This window comes from Kogia breviceps, chromosome 3, assembly GCF_026419965.1.
Source record: "Kogia breviceps isolate mKogBre1 chromosome 3, mKogBre1 haplotype 1, whole genome shotgun sequence".
Lineage (NCBI taxonomy): Eukaryota > Metazoa > Chordata > Mammalia > Artiodactyla > Physeteridae > Kogia > Kogia breviceps.
Window position 1 is genome coordinate 138,009,346 of NC_081312.1, and position 16,571 is coordinate 138,025,916.

Below are 16,571 nucleotides of genomic sequence, written 5' to 3' on the forward strand. Positions count from 1 at the left end.
AAAATCACCCAAAGGACGCCTGGTTCTCACAGGCTAGTAGTAGGCCCTCGCGTTCCACTGCAGCTGGTGGCCTGGCAGGGCTGGCTTTCCCCACACAGGGATGAGGAAGGATTATGCCGGTCCAGGGTCAGTGCGGTTACCGGTTTCTAGGCTAAGGGATGGTCTAACCACGGGCCCAGGGGCAGCAACTGAGGCCTTCGGCAGTCCCTGGAGGGGTTTGCGCGAGGTAGGGTGCTGTTTAACTGTCCATAGGCTCTGCCTAGAGAAATTTCAGCCCCTCTGGGCCTTCACCATCATCTTCTTGGGGCCCTGGCACCTGCTGGAGGTGGCCTGAGTGGGGGATCTCCAGCTCTCGTTTCATCCTCATAATAACCTCTGAGACCTGGGTGAGGCCCCTCTTACCCGTTATTTTTCTCATCACCTCTCCTGCTTACCTTTCCTTCTCACTCACTCTGTTCCAGCCATAACACACCAGCCATGCTCCTAGTCTGGGGCCTTTGTGCTGGAGGCTGTTCCCTCATGTCTGGAATATTTTCCTCCAGACGCTGCACTGTTCTCTCCCCAACTTCCATTCTCAAATGCCTACTTCTCAATGGGGCTTACATTGGTTGACCTCTTTTAAGTTGCTTTTTCCTTTCCAGCAATTCCCAAATATCCTCTTACCCTGTATTTTCCCTCTTCCCCAGTACTTATCTTCTTATACACCCATTACTTACTGTCTCTTCCCCCACTAAAACATAAGCTCCATGAGAATGTCTTGTTTTCCTTGCTGTTTCCCCAATATTGGGGCAACGAATTAAGGAACCCATGTGTATGGTCAGGCCTCTCAAGATGGCTGTTCTCTTGCTCTCTGTACATCCCCTGCCTGACCAGTGCCTGTTTCACCTAAACCTTACACACATGACTAATATTCCTTTGTTCTTGTCCCAGGCCCCAGCTGAGGCTGTTCTTATCAAAGGGGTGGTGAGGGGCGTGCCATTCCATTGGTTTCCCTCGTAACTAATGAGCTCACCTGACATCAATTCCCCGATAACTGGTAATCTCCCCTTCCCACCACCAAGCACAGACTGCCACCATGTCCTGCCCACCATCAGCTGCACACAGTGGGGCGTCACTCCAGGACCTTGCTTCAGACATGTAAGATTCCTCCATCCATTAAACCATTGATGTCTCTGCTGCTGACTCTGGGCTCTTTCTTCAGTCTTAAAGCTGGACAAGTGCAGGCCTTGTAGGCCTGTGGCGTGCAGCCCAACAACGGGAGTAGGCATCAAGAGCCCCTTTCACAAAGAAGAAACACCTGGCCTCAGGTGGTTAAAGGGCCTTGATCTCAGCTGGTGATGGGAGGAGCCAGGGTGTGAGTATCACCCACCACTCCACCATTCTCCCTCCTTTCCCCACTTACCCAAAGTTTTCCCCGTGTACCTAGAACCAGGAGGCTGCAGGATGGCTGAGAGCCAGCCCTTCCTTTGGTGGCTAAAGGTGGGGCACCAGTGACTAAAGCCCTGAAGTTGAACTCCAGGCGTGCGCCCATGTTCAGCAAATATAGCAGGTAAAAATTTAACTTTGCATTGCCTTTTAATGGCTTCGTTAACCAAGGATTTAACCAGGTCTGCTGCTTTTGTTTTTATGTCTTTACTTTGGGTTTTTCCAATGATTGTTTCCCTTTATGATGGGAGAACGGTAGAAAATAAGGATAACCATCCAGTTTATGAAAGAATCACAACAACAAGTGAATTTTCTAGAATCGCGTTTTCAGTCACTGCTAGGAATGTATCTGCCAGATGAAAGGCTAGCGGCCTGGAGTGGGCGCGGAGCAAACAAAGCCTCTAGGTAACCCGTTCGATGGCCCTCTAGCGCCCTGCGCCCGGGGTGCCTCCCCTCCTCCCGCTGGTGCAGCACGGAGACGCGCCTCCGGGTAGCTCCGAGCGGCCACGCCTCCCCATGGCTGTTATTTAGACCACCCCCTCCCCAACTGCAACCTCAGCCGGGGAGTATGGGCTAAGGGCTCCCGCGCAGCGCCAGGCGGAGAACCGGGTGCTTAGGGGAGACAGGGAAGGGTGCTGTGTTTAGTGAGAAACACCCGAGTGTTTGCCAAGCATCTGGCCATCAAATCTTGCACTCAGCCAATGTATAAAATCGTAATGTGGGGGAGGCGCTCGTATCCCCGTCTTGGCTGAGAATGTGGAGGCTGTCTAGGGGCTGTTGTTCAGTGCAGGCCACTCCTCCCGCCCGGAGGCCCAGGGCCGGTGTCCCAGCCACGGCCCGGCGGGCCTAGCGCAGAAGCTGTTTGCGGAGGACAGCGCCAGGCGAACGCAGGCCGCGCGGGGGCTGATCGGGGATCATGGCCGCGCTGTGCTCGGCGCGCAGCGTCAGGCGCGGGCACGCGGCGCTCAGACGGCGCAGGCCGGCCGCGCTCACGTTGCGGCAGAAGTCCACGTGCAGCGTCTGCAGCGCCCGCCCGTGCACCGCCACGGCCGTCAGCGTGCGGTTGGTGACGCGCGCGCAGTTCTCCAGGCGCAGCGCGCGCAGGCGCGGGCAGGAGCGCAGGAGACGCGCCAGGCAGTCGTCGGTGACGTGGCCGCAGCCCGACAGCGTGACGGATGCCAGGTTGGGGCACCTAAGGAGAGAACGCGGTGACCGCGGGCCGGGGCCGAGGAGGGTGCGGTTAGCGTGCTAGCGTGCGGCCGCCCCCGGTCACGCCCCTTAACTCCCTGGTTGGTCCCCGTGTCAACTCTGGGAGACCGGACAGGCCCTCCCGCTTTTTATAGAGGAGGAACGGACCCAGAGAGTTTCGGGCACTTACCCGCGGTGACACGCCGGGATCTGAACCGTGGTTTCTGTCCCGTGTCCCCTGTTCATTCTGCCACTCCACCCCACCTTACTTTAATCTGCCTGGGCTCTTAGTCCCAGGAGCCCAAACCCCGGTCCTGCTGTGGACATAGGTGATGCTGCTTCCAAGGAGGGTCGGCTATAGTTTCTTTGGTTCTTTCAGACTTGTTGCCTTGGGTGGGGGTGAGGAAAGCGGTGCAGGGTGACCGCTCCAGTCTAGCTTCAAGCTGAGGCCCTGATGCTCCTGGCAGGACGGTGCAGGGAGGAAGGGTTTCCCGTGGGGTTGCTTAGAGTCATGCCCATTCCAACCCGTGAGGCCATCGGGGCACGCCTCTTGAGTATTTGCCCTGAGTTCTAGAGCCCTGGTTTCAGCTCAGTTGACTGAGGCAGTTATTGCATCTCCAGTGGGATGCCAGCCTGTCACAGGCCAGGATCCGGAGGTAGCTAGACCCAGGCCTGAGGTGGGTACAATTAGGGACACAGGTAGCTTGTCCAGAAAGCTTGGTGGGGGGCGCCTCTCTGCCCCAACCTTACCAGCACCTGCTGGGGGAAAAGATCTTGAGCAAGGTTGGACTTGGCTTATTTGCGCCATGACCTTGATTAAGTCACTCGCTGAGCCTTAATTTACCTGGGTGTGTGTTTTGGGGGTGGGTGTTGGGGAGGGAATAATGCCTACCAGTGGGGTTGTTGTGATGATTAAGCGAGATTTGGGGTGTCTGGAACCTGTACAGGACCTTCTGTAGGCTATCATAACCCATGTTTCCTGGAAGCAAGCAGGACCAGACCACTTCCAGTCCAGAAGGACCTGTCTCGGGTGCAGGCCTTGGCTTCCTGTAGCCAGAGGGAGCTGGAGTCGGGCCACAGGGGCCCTCTCCCCATCAGCGTCCGCCGTTGCCCCTTGCCTGAACCTGCCTGGGCCAGCTCAGCTCCCTTGTCCCTGAACAAGGAGGTGAGGAACTAAAACAGACTGGGCATGGCCACGTCCACACACCGAGTGCATCCTGTCTTCCCAAGTCCACACAACTTCCTAAGTCTTCATATCAACCTTCCACCCCCAATTTCATGAATGAGGAAACTGGCTCAGGGAGCTCAAGTGACTTGCCTATGACATATTTGCTGTCTGACCCAGGACAAATGTCTGAACCTTCCTGGGCCACCTCCTCATCTGTCAGGCAGAGAAACTGTTAACTTTCAGGGTGGTGGTAAGGATTAGGTAGGTGTTTAAGCCCCAGGGCTGTTAAATGATCCCTTCCTCTAAGAACCTTTAAAATAATCCTGATGCAGGAAGAAACCAGAGAAAGAAAAAGCCAGCTCCTTCCCTGCCCAGCCATCCTCAGCTTTCCTCTCACAACCCCTCTCCCCAGCTGATTGCAGATCTAGATTTGGTGCATACTTATCAATACCTACTATGTGCCAGTGCTACTGTGCCATTTAATCCTTGCAGCCTGTGAGATAAGGTAGTTTATCCCATTTTACAGATAAAGAAATGAGGTTGAAAGTGTTTAAATATTTGGGCTGGGGTCACATGGTTGCACAGTAGCAGAACTGGGGGACTCAGCCCCGAGCCCTTTGCTTTTTTGGTGACACTGAAGACCCTTGCTGTACCTAGATAGTGGCCTTGGAGGTCCAGTCCACACCTTGCTGGTTTGGGGGATTAAACCTGTTTTCCCTACAACAAGAATGCAGTAGATTCGGGACAAGCTTTTCACCCCATACATATCGCCCTCCCGTCTGATTTCTGGGCCTTGTTAAACTCATCAAAATGTCATGGTCCCATCAGGGACCAGCCCCAAGTCCATCTTCTGTTTTCTTCTCTTGCCTTAAAAAAAAAAAAGAAAGAAAGAAAGAAAGGTGGGGCGAGGCCACTACACTATTTCCTTCCATTCCTTGTTGGGCTGCCAGAATATAGCAGCTGTTAGACTTGGGTGGCAGCAAGCTGACTGAACCTAGTTTGTTAGTAAACAAGGGGGTGTCTTTCCTCAAAGGCAGGACAGGACTGGTAAAGTCTCAGTGAGAGTCTGTTCTTGCATGGACTGCTCTAGGCAAGAGGCTGTGACTATGAAGGGAGTCTCACCCATGGCTAAGCCTCTGTGGGGTCGACAGGTCAAATACAGGATGTATTTGGGACAGACACCAAAAAAATTATTCTATCTGAAATTCAAATTTAGCTGGGCCTTTTGAATTTTTATTTGCTAATATCCGGCAGTCCTAGACTGGGGCAAGTCACACAACGTGTCAAAGAGTTCTGGTTTGCTCATTTGAAACTTAGGCTGAAACGCTCTCTCCTTCAGGTACCGTGAAGATTAGTTAGTTTCTAATAAGGAAACCATTATCACCACCCCTACTTCTGGAGCCTGGCTTGGTCAGCTAACCCAGGGCTGAGTACCCTAACTCTCCTTCCTCAGCCGCATTTCACAGGTCTTGGGGTTTGCTTGCTAGGAGCAAATCGGAGGGGTGAGCTGATTGCTGAATCTCGAAATTTCTTCCTGGAGCCTGACCTTGAAAATGAAGGCCCAGCTGGACCCACCCAGCACTTAATGGCTGCCAGGGAGGACAGCTGCTTGAAACACAGGGACAGCTGAAGCCAAGTTCGTCCTCTTTGCCGAAGCAGCTCCAGGACCCGTGAGGCTAAGAGGAGGATTGGTGCCCGTTTCCCCCAGGATTTTATCCATCTTCTGGGGACTGTGCAGTGGGCAGGCCTGGAGGGTCTGCTTTGGGCCTAGTCTGAGGCTCCCTGAAGCAAAGCTGTCTTGCTCTTGTAATTTGCTCTTCCCTGACCCCTGGAAGCCTCCCAGAGCTCTGGATGCCAGCGCTGCTCGGAGGCGGCCTACCTGTCGCACACCTGGAGGAGGAAATCACTGACTAGGCTCTCGTGCCGGCTGCAGATGCTCCTCTGGAGGGCGCTCTTGAGCCAGTCCTCGATGCTGCACACCTGCACGCGGCTGGAGTGCCAGCAGATGGAGAGGCTCCTGAGCGCCGGGCTCAGGAGGAAGTTGTCCTTCTTGAGTTCTGTGAGGGAACGAAAGTGCAGCAGGGGCCAGAGTGCGGGGTCCTCAAACACGTCCTGGAGCTGGGAGCAGGTCCTGGCAAGGTTCTTCCTGCTGTCCTTGTCCAGAAAGGAGAAGAGGTGTAGCAGGCACTCGCGGTTGAGCTGGGTGATGTGCATGGTGCACAGCAACCGCAGAGAGTGGCTGGAGCCCAGGGACCTGGCCTACCTCCTGCTGCTCCTCCCCAGCTCTGGGCTGGTGGACATATATGGTTGAGGAATGGTGTTTATTTTTGGCCAACAACTGGTGCTGCTGCTCTGAAGAGGGGGGAAGCCCAGACCCAGCATACGTGCAGCAGTCCGTGGCTCAGCTTATGTTCCGAGGAATTGAAAATCCTGGCAGAAGAGCAGCATATTGAAGTTAAATAGCTTCCTTAAAAGGGATTTCTTTCCTTTTAGCTGACCATGGTGTTAGGCGGAGAGCTCTTTTGGCATTTTCATTTGTGGTGCTGGCTAGACCACCTCTGTCTGGGCTTGCAGTCTCTACTCACTGGGAGGGACTAATTGTAAATAGTATCTGTTTTTGTTTCCTAGGACATCAATATGAGTCTTTTGCTCTACTCTTAGTAGGAAGAAGCCTGCTGTCTATGAAGAGCTAAGGGTGACGGTTTTGTGCTCAGAGGTGTAAGCAGAAGCCATGGGTGACGTCTTTCTGTTATTTTGTTAGGTAGTGATGGTTTCCAGGCCAGGCTGACCTGCCTTCAAATCCTGCCACTCTCCTCCAGGCAAAGGGATTTCTTTGGTCTCCCAGTTGGCTGTATTTTTACCCTGAGCTTTTTCATAAAAGATTTGTCTTAAGTAGCTTATCTCTCCAAGGTTCTTCTGTGTGTGTGTCATGTTTTAAACTTAAGTGTACTTGGCTTTACATTTTTCCAGATATGTGTCCCGCTGTATCTAGTCTGTATTTCCCAAAATGTCAGGATGGATGAGGTAGCTCTTAATACAAAACTGTTGAAACAATTTTAAGTTGAAGTATTTTACTCTTTTGCCCTTTAAGCCAGCCACACACCATCCTCCTTGTGAGTGATGCTTTTAGTTCCTGGAATTAAGGTGCTAGGCAGGTTGCCTGAAGGTTGTTCATTAAGTTCTCCCTTCCTAAAGTAACTGAGATTTCTCAGTCCATGGATCCATTTTCTAATACTGCTTCACTCCCAATCATTCACCAGACCCTACCGCATTTCCCCTCCAGTGAACTCCTAGCTCTGTGTACTGGTTGGTTGGTTGGTTTGTGGGCTACAGTAGTGAGATGAGGAACCGTTTTTCCTCTTCTGGACCAGGGAACACCACCTCAGTGGGGTTACCTTTGTCCCCTTTCCCACATAATTAGAATGGGAAGGAATGGGAATACTTTGTTTCCACTTGCGTGGAGTAACAGATGAGGCAGATATGGCGGACCCTCTTCGGGAACTAAGGCTCGATCACACCTGGTGCAGCTTTGCCTGTAAAAGCAGAATGCAGCCTAGAGGAGAAAGCAGGCATTCTGGCCAGCTCCCTGGCTCTGAGGAGCCAGTCTCTGTGGTCCCCTGTGCCTCAGGTACCCCGCCACTGCCAAGGTAAAGTGGAAGGGGTGACTTTTCTTAAAAACAACATGAACCAATAAACAGCCCAAAGGAAGATGTGTTTCTCAAGGAAAGGTTAACTAGGAACTGCTCATATTTCAAGCTAATCATTTTAATTGTTCAAATCACAGCCAACAGCCAGAGTCCCTCTTTGGGCTCTAGCTACACTCACCCACTGAAACGGTACTGCTGCACCGGAGGTGGATTTACTAGAAAGCTTTATTATCCCCACTTGCCCTCCCAAATCCTTTTCAAACCAGTACTTTTTAGAGGGCTGATCCCTGGAAGTAGTTGGTTCTTTCACCTTCCTAAAAGGCAGAGCCGTGTTAAGTGTGCTGGCCACAGGGGAGAGTCGTTGTGGTTCCTGGTGACTTCCAAGCTGCACTCCTGCAGCTTTGCTCGAACAGCAAAAGGTGGGCAGGGTGAAAGTTCAGAGCCTGGCCTCTTTGCTTCTCTTCCTGTGGGGTTGTAGGGAGCGCCCCAGGATGCGGGGTGGGTCCCTGTGCATACCTGCCTGCAGGGAGGGATCTGGCTTAGGGCCTGGCTGTTGTGACAGCAGCTCCTCCCAGCTCCTCCCTTTCAGCCCTGTGGAGCTCAGCTCCGTGGCTGCAGCAGTAGCCGCTATGGCCTCTGACCAGCACAGCTGCCAAAAGGAGACGTGTGATATGGGAACTGGAGGCAAAACCATTTGGGCTGCAGGCGCCTTTGTCTTTAGTTTCAGAAGACTGATAGAAACAGGCAAATAAGTAACAGAAAAACGATGGGTGTGGACACAGGGTGGGTCTTGGTTTTTTTTGCTTGTTTGCAGGGGACATGGGGGCAGAGAGGGGTGTAAAGCAGCATATGTATTTTTTAACAATGGCACTTGTTTGCCTGTTTGGCTTTAAAAGGCGATCCTTTGCTCGGAGCCCCAAACCTAGTTCCTCAGAGTAGAGTCTGGCTCCGAAGGAGTCAAGCGGACCTCATTTTTATAAAATCAGTGTCACAAGGAAAGACAGGATAAAGTCACTCAGTGCAGGTGAGCTCCCTCAGGACCTGAATGCAGGCACTAGAGGATCAATCCCACCACCACCCCTGCCCGTCCAGGTCACTCCGTCTGAGCCCATGTACACTAGCAGCCCCAGATGGTGAGGGGTCTGTAAAAACCTACTACTACTACCGGTTGACTGACTCTTAACGGCCTGTAGCTTGAGCTAAGTACATCATAACTTACTATGCTCCACTGAAAGGTGTTCAGAAATAATAGTCAAAAGGAAAGAGACCAGATCTTTAATGATACTTTCCATAAAACAGTTCAGGTTGGTGAAGCAGAAAAGGGATGTGATTACAACTTAAATGAAATCAGTCACTTGCACAGTTAATCCTCTCAGCATCATACAGACTAGGTTTTAGTGGAAATGATTATGTCACACACAACCAACCAACACTCACAGAGGGCAGTCTGGAGTCCGTCACAGTCAGACCTGAGAGGGAAGGTACTGCACCCAGTGAGGTGATGCACAGACCTTGGACCACAGCATGACGCCACCCACGCCCACCCCTTCCTGTGCTGTGGGCACCTTCCTGCGGCCATACGCTCACCCCTTGGGACCCATGCCCTGGATGCAGGAACGGACTTTGCTCAGGAGCTTCTCCAGGGCCTGTGTGGAGAAGCCACTTCAGCAACCGGGGGGATGTGAGAAAGTTTAGGGGACAGTGGAGGTGGAAGTGGGATAAGTATATCTAAATAGACTTATGTACATACACTGAACCAATGAAGAAGAGGTTTGGCTTTAAGAAATAAATATGTCCCCAACCCCAGAAACCAAGCTGCTGAGCAGGTTCCACAGGTGAGATACACATTTAACACTTAACCAGGGCCCATATACTTTACTGGTTTTATTCTATTACATTTGTCATCACTAGACACTGAGTAGAATACAGTGGACAAGCAAAAGTTTCTCCACCATGGAGAGAGATTTGTGTTGCCACAAACTGTTTCTGTCACCCACCTCTGTGGGAGGACTTCTGAGAAAGTTTTCTTGTTCCAAGGAGCCCTGTGACTCGGCGTGAGGCCCTGCCTCAGCACTGCTCTCTGAGTGAGAAGCCACAAACATGCTAGAGACAACACGGCACAAGGGAAGAGCCCCGAAGAGCACGAAGTCAGCTTTTGAAATAGGCGTGATAAAGCTGCACAGTTAAATTTTCAAAATACAGATATAGGCACATTTACATCACTGGTGTTGAAGTGCACAGTTCACATGGATCCAATCACTTTTCCAAAGAACCTTCATGATATCCTTCAAACACGTCTGCCGAAGTAAAATCAAGAAATAAAAACACTACAGAATTCAGAGAGGAGATGTGTTCATTTCCTAAGCCAACAGTGTTGCCTGTGTGAGGACCACTTTCCCCAACAAAGCAGTCTAGTCTGTTGTAAGTTCCATTTGGTATAAAGGCCACTTTCCTCCATCAACACTGCCCGAGGCTCTCTTGCTTGAGTTCTAACTGCTGCCTGTCCAGAGACTAATGATTTAAGTGCAAATGTTAGAAGTTACAGCTGTGTACCTTCTAAACAAAAGAGCCTGGATTCATAGGAGCGAGATCAAGGGAGATACACGTTTCAAGTTCAATGACATGTGATGTTAATGCACTGATACAGTAGATCAAATTATGTGGAACTGTCATTTTTGTAGATCAAAAACAGTCAAATAGAATTTCACATGGCTCGACCTGTGTAATTGAACATTGTGAACTGCTTTAAATACATGTTTCCCTCTTAATTCTGGGCCCTCTGTTGCTAAGTTGTAAGACTTAAACACGATGGCAGAGCTTTTTTCTCTGGAGTGAAAGTGCAGACCAGCGCTGTCTGAGAGGGTTCTGCACACAGGTGGAACTGTCCCAGACCTGGGTGGTCCTGTGCCACGCGTGGCTGCTGAGCATTTGAAATGTGGCCAGTGTGACTGGAGAACTTAATTTTTAATTTATTTTTAATTAAAATTAACATTTAACTAACCATATGTGGCCAGTGACTGCTGTGCTGGACAGTACAAGTTTAGACGTAATTTGCTCCTAGTCAAAGTATATAGCAGATGTGTTCTGCTCTGAGAAAATGTGGGATTTATCCGGTTAATGTTAAAGTGGAAATGGAGCACATCTGCAACTGCAAATATCCGACCTAGGAGGAGAGCCACCCAACTTTCTTTTACATTCATACACTTAAATTATCTGGACTATTTTTTTCTTTTAACAGAAAAACAAGAATAGCAAAAAGTCCGGTTGGCTGGCTTAACAGGAAGTACATTCTGCCCCTTGTAACAACTTGTGGAGAATTGAGAAGGGAGGAAAATAATGATTGGGACAAGGAATGAACATGAAAATGTGCATGGTCCTATCCCACAGGCCTAGCTGGAGCTCCTTCCTTTTCTCTCACTAATTTGCACATCATGCCACCAGCACCCCAAGATCCACAGGCTGGCTTGGAGCACTTGCAGAAAGCACAGTTACCTTTATTAGATGGGATTCTGGTTCCAGATTTCAGTTTGAGTTAAATCTAAATAGTGCTGGTGCCTATTTTTCTTGAAAATTTTAAAACAGACTACTAACCTCAAGAATAGAAACTCCACTATTCAAAGTGAAAATATTTTCAATTGCTCTGCTATGAGGATAGGCCAATGAGAACTGTTAAAACTTAGACTAGTAAAGACTTTAGTTTCCTTCTGTGGAAGCAGACCCCACAGTATTACCCGACGTTTAGGTAATGGTCAGAATCAACTCTGGAGGGTAGCATCTCAACCTCAGGTGACCAAGTAAGTAAGACTACAGCGGACATGCAGTTAATCCCAGTGCTACAACTAACGGGGAATTAGGTGCTGACTCAAAAAGGTGAACAGAAGCTACGGTTTCATGGCAGTGGATAAATAACACCTGGATAACATGTAGCCGAGTCATGGAATTTTTTAAACACTTAAGTGTATTTGGCCTTACCGGGAGTTTTCAGTACCCCTATCTCTATGAAAATACCCCAAAACCAAAAAAAAAGTAATTCTTGAATTTGCAATATAGTTACAACTGAACCAACAAATTTAGTTAGTGCTGATAAACAGCAGCTTTGAGAGATACGAAGAGCAGCAATTACCTGGTCTACTTAATGATGCCCTTTCAGTTATCTTTTACAAGCAAAAAGAATGATTACTGAGCAGTCACTGAAATCTTGTGGGCCACAAATTACGTGTACACATGATCCTTGATTTTGAGCCAACCTGATCTCCGTTAACAGCTGTGAGAAGGCAGCAAGCAGGTGGTTACGTTGCTCTTCACGATCAGGAACATCTCTTCCTTTCAGCATGTGAGAGTAACAATGCATTGATGTAAATGTGCCTCAAAGTGAGACCTGAACATTAATATAAAAAAGTCAAATAGAACTAAGTTCTTGAAACTACATATAAAAACTGAATTATTACAACTAAAGCAGCAAATCAAAATATCTGCTGAGGTTTTCTGGTAGAACTAAAAAAAAAAAATTAGTTGGTGCCCATGTTCAGTAAGTCACTACCATTGACAAAATAAAACTAAACCCAAAATAGGAAACTGAAAAGTGCATAATGAAGTTAAATCTTGGATCAAGTATTTATGGAAAATTGGAAATGTTTGTCCGGTATAGTTGACGAATAATGATTTGGAGGAGGTATTAAAGTTTTTCCGACCCAGCTTTGGCCTGGCGTTCCACATAAAAAAGGATGTAGGCCTTGGCCTTCACAACGGTGTCTTCATCAGTCAGTGTTACAGTACTGTCATTGAAATGGAACCAGCGACCTTCATGAGTTGCATATGCTGTGTAATGTCCAGAACCGACCCTGTAAGGAAAGGTCAAATGATCAAAGAAAAAGACTACAGAAATCACAAAAGAATCTATGCAACCATATAAATTACTAGGTAGACAATAAATTTTAATAAGTACTGTAATTAGAGAATAAATCCTAGAGGCTTGTAATTTAAGATGGTTGCTTGGGCTCATGTGCTTATCTTCTCAAAACTCATTGAAAACTCATTGAAATGACACTGGAAAACAGGGAAGAGTGCCATGGACTGACCAGAAATTGAGGATTTTTTAGGACACACACAGCAGTGTTTATATGGTACTGGATTAACAGAGAAACCAAACAGTGAAGGAGCTCTCAACCTAACAAGAAGAGGTCAAAGCCTATGGAAACGTGGAAAACTGAGGACCAGATTTCCTATCAAAGTCTTAGAAGAAACCTGAGCATAAGACAGAAATCTGCCTCCAGGGAAGCACTTTCCCTCCTACTCTGGCCATCAAAGGCTTTTCTCTCTCAGCATGACCCACCCACTCACACATGGAGCCCCAGAGTCAGTCCTCCCGGGTAGGAGAAAGCCTGTAGATAGAATAGAGACCTTCATAAACTGCTAGAAAAACCTTATTACAACATTTCCATGAGCTGAAGACATCAGACTAAGAGTGCCCCTGTCAACTACCAAAGAGAAACACATGTAATTTCTTAAGTCCAAAGAAAAAAACAAATGAGAATCAGACACTTAGTGGACTTGTCATTTATAACTATGAATGGTGAAGTCAGTGGAGCAATGTTTACAAAGTTCAGAGGGAAAAGGATTTTCAACACGGATAGCGGTTTGCCAAGTCTGAAGGTAATACTGCCATTCTCAAGCAGACCAGAAATAAGGTATATACCCCTAATACAAACTTTCAGGGGGAAAAAGTAATCGAGAATGTCATTTAACAAAATAAGAAATGCACCTTTAAAGTAGATGACATGAAGTAAAGTTGTTCTAAATAATCCCCTACTTCCCCCCATTTAAATATCAATTGGCCAAGGAAATCAACAGCTTTGGAGTAAAGACTACTCAGGATTTTGTGGACAATAGACTGGTTCCGAATGCTGGGCTCAAATGAACCCTTCTCCATTTTGGTTTCATGCGCCTTCTCTTCATGCTTTGCAACATCCTCAGGAATATTCTTTCCCACGAAGGTTGAAGGAAAGTTCTACTTCACCCACTTTAATGAATCTGAATCTACTGTATAGGGAGTCTGGGGAGAGTTTTCGGGAGTGGTACAAAATTGTGGGTCTTGGGCTTCCCTGGTGGCGCAGTGATTGAGAATCCGCCTGCCGATGCAGGGGACACGGGTTCGTGCCCCGGTCCGGGAAGATCCCACATGCCGTGGAGCGGCTGGGCCCGTGAGCCATGGCCGCTGAGCCTGCGCGTCCGGAGCCTGTGCTCCGCAACGGGAGAGGCCACAACAGTAAGAGGCCCGCGTACTAAAAAAAAAAAAAAAAAAAATGTGGGTCTTCACTCTGTATTCTGAGCCCTGAGAAGCCCGCTTGCATACTCACCCGGAACCATGGTGCACCACCACAGCAGCAAGGTCATAGAGGCAGTTCTCCGGGCCGCTGTTCTCAGGCTACAGAACAAGGGAGAAGGTATCCCAGGACTGAGTTAGGAGCAGTGGTCAATGACATCAGCATCTCCCTACCTCAGTGACCTCTACCCTCTCTTTGTGAAGACGTAATTTTACTGAAGAGCCATCTTTTCACCAGGCTAACAAAGGTAATTACCTTACCTCTAGTAAGTAGCATTTCATGTCTAGGCCTCTCAGGGGAAATTCTACATATGTATCAACTTTGTTTCTTAAATATGCTGTCCAATGAAATCTTTTCAAATGTAAGCATAGCACCTGGATGAGAGATAAAGACAAAAATTATAAACAATTTACCTTTCAATCAAAATTAGCTACTTGGTACTGATGTCTCTTAAATAATATTTTAGGTGGCCTACCAGTTTTTCTTTTGATTCTTGATATTAGTTTCTTCCGTGAATACCTTATTGTGGTACTGTGATTTATAACAGTATATTTTTAGTCTTTGTCTCCTTTCCTGGTACAGAGCTTCTAAAAGCCTTGAAATTTTCTAAGTGAGGAGAGCCATGAAGGTGTCTTTTTATGTTAATGAGGTATGGGCGCTTGTTGCCAAGAGAGCCAATCAAGAGATGAGAGAGTTGGAAGTTTCAGTCCCAACCCCCCTGACCCCCAAGAGGGGAGAGGGACTGGAGTTTGAATGATCAGCAGTGGCCAGTGATTTAATCAGTCAGCCTAAAGGACAGAGTTTGGAGAGCTTCTACGTTGGGGAACCAGAGCTCTTCCACGTGCCACCATGCAGGGCCCCAAACTCCATGAGGACAGAAGCTCCTTTGTTCAGGACTTTGCCCTTTGTATCTCTTCATCTGGTTGTTGATTTGTATCCTTTAACATCCTTTGCCATAAATTGGTAATCTAGTGAGCAAACGGGTTTCCTGCGTTCTGTGAGCTGCTCTAGCAAATTAATAGAACCCAAGGAGGGGGTCATGGGAACCTCTGATTTATAACTAGTCGGTCACAAGTAGGGGTAACAATGTGGACTTGCGACTGGTGTCTGAAGTCCAGGGAAAGGGTCATAGGAACCCTCTATCTGTAGTTTGTAGTTGAGAAGCATAATGCACAAAGTAACAACCTGGGCTTGTGATTGGTGTCTGATGTGGAGGGTGATCTTGTGGGACTGAGCCCTTACCCTGTGGAATCTGATGCTATCTCTGGGTAGATAGTGTCAGAATTGAGTTCAATTGTAGGACACCCATGGTGTCAGAGAAGTGCTTTTTAGTGGTGTGGTGGGGAAAAAAGAAACCTCCACACATTGTAAATAGTGATTAGCACACATTTACTTATGAATTCTTAAAGGGTGTATTTAGTTTTACTGAAAACCTTAGAGACCAAATGCAGAACAATTATATAAGTATAAAGTTAGAAAAATAATTTGTCTTCCAGTCAGTCATAAGCATTTTTTCCCTCAAAACTGCATTATAATTTGAAACTCAACACTTACCTTGGGTAGTTTCTGAATCCAAAACTTTTTAGTGGACTTTTGTTTCTTCTTGCACTTGTGGCACATATATAACTCTGTCTCATCAAGTTCTTCTAAGTCAGTAAAACTGCGAAGACAATCTAGAACCAAATTGATTTTGGCAGCATTAAAACAGGATGTCTTTTATAGAGGCAGTGTACTGTAGGAAGAAAAGATTATGAACTTCGAAGCTGAACAACTCAGGTTCAGATCTCAGCTTTATTAGCTATATGACCTTAGAAGAGTCAGCCTTTCTCAGTTGCAAAATGGAGACCAAAAAAAAAAGTCTACATTGAAGGACTGGTGAGGAAGAGAAATAACATGTATAATGTGCCTGGCATCATGTCTAATAATCTGATGATGATCAATTCATGATAGATGGTATTACTGTAGTTGGGTTTACTATTATTAGTAAAAGAATTAATCTGGATAATTCTGATAAAAATGGTTCCCTAATGAAATCAAGGTTCAAAGAGCAATTTTCTCTCAGTATCTTACATAACAAAGGACAAAGCCCCAAGTTCATAAAAATGTCAAGTTTACCTCAAACATTTTCAGTCATAACTTAATAAACATACATTACAGAAGGCTGCATTATTGACCTTCCTGTTATATCTCCAGTGAATCCTTTGCTTCACACACTACTCAGAATCCCCTAGATAAACCACAGCTATCTATTTTTCTTTTAAAGATTTAACTGTGTAATATGGCATTTGGTAAACTTTGGCCCCAAGCCAAATCCAGCCACCTGGTTTTGTAAATAAAATTTGGAACATAACCACACCCACTCATTTATATACTCTGTGGCCGCTTTTACACTACAACAGCAGAACTGATTTGCTGTAAAGCCTAAAAGCATTACCATCTGGCCCTTTATAGAAAAAGTTTGCCAAATCTTGGCAAAATTAGTAATATATTCAGAAGTCCATGTATCAATGAAATGTACATATTGTTCTGTGAGAATAAATGTGTATTTTTAGAGAAAAATATGAATGCTTATGTACTCACCACTCCAGTAAGGAAATGGACTCTCTCTAGTACTTGCGGAGCCAGACTTTATGTGAATGGCAGCCCCTAGAGCGGTTCAGGGGGGCAGCCTGTGCAGCAGCCCTGTTAAGAGCCCCCTGAGTGCCTCATCCCAGTCAACCCTCCCCCAACCCCAGAAGCAGTCATTATCCTGACCTCCGTTTAATCATTTCTTGGCTTGTCTTTATATTCCATATATATACATTTATGCATCTTTAAACA

At 47.3% G+C, this 16,571-nt stretch overlaps 2 protein-coding genes across 3 annotated transcripts in view; both read right to left on the reverse strand.

Moving 5' to 3' along the window:
• Positions 1 to 1,730: 1,730 nt before the first annotated feature.
• Positions 1,731 to 6,016, reverse strand: FBXL22 (F-box and leucine rich repeat protein 22). 2 transcript variants are annotated; one of them, XM_067030720.1, is made up of 2 exons: positions 5,672 to 6,016; positions 1,731 to 2,617 (listed from the first exon to the last, which is right to left on the reverse strand). In XM_067030720.1, exons 1-2 carry the CDS (start codon positions 5,993 to 5,995, stop codon positions 2,207 to 2,209), a joined length of 735 nt encoding a protein of 244 aa, XP_066886821.1. In that variant the 5' UTR covers positions 5,996 to 6,016; the 3' UTR covers positions 1,731 to 2,206. The 2 variants fall into 2 exon arrangements, with proteins under 2 accessions (XP_066886821.1, XP_058913820.1); XM_059057837.2 differs by having other exon boundaries at positions 5,661 to 6,016.
• A 3,281-nt stretch (positions 6,017 to 9,297) lies between these two features.
• USP3 (ubiquitin specific peptidase 3) overlaps positions 9,298 to 16,571 on the reverse strand; it is a 100,430-nt gene continuing 93,156 nt past the window's right edge. The window contains exons 12-15 of the mRNA XM_059057750.2: positions 15,306 to 15,424; positions 14,012 to 14,125; positions 13,785 to 13,852; positions 9,298 to 12,269 (exon numbers count right to left, since the gene is read on the reverse strand). Coding sequence (XP_058913733.1) covers positions 12,104 to 12,269; positions 13,785 to 13,852; positions 14,012 to 14,125; positions 15,306 to 15,424 — 467 coding nt within the window. The 3' untranslated portion in view covers positions 9,298 to 12,103. The remainder of the gene's footprint in view (positions 12,270 to 13,784; positions 13,853 to 14,011; positions 14,126 to 15,305; positions 15,425 to 16,571) is intronic.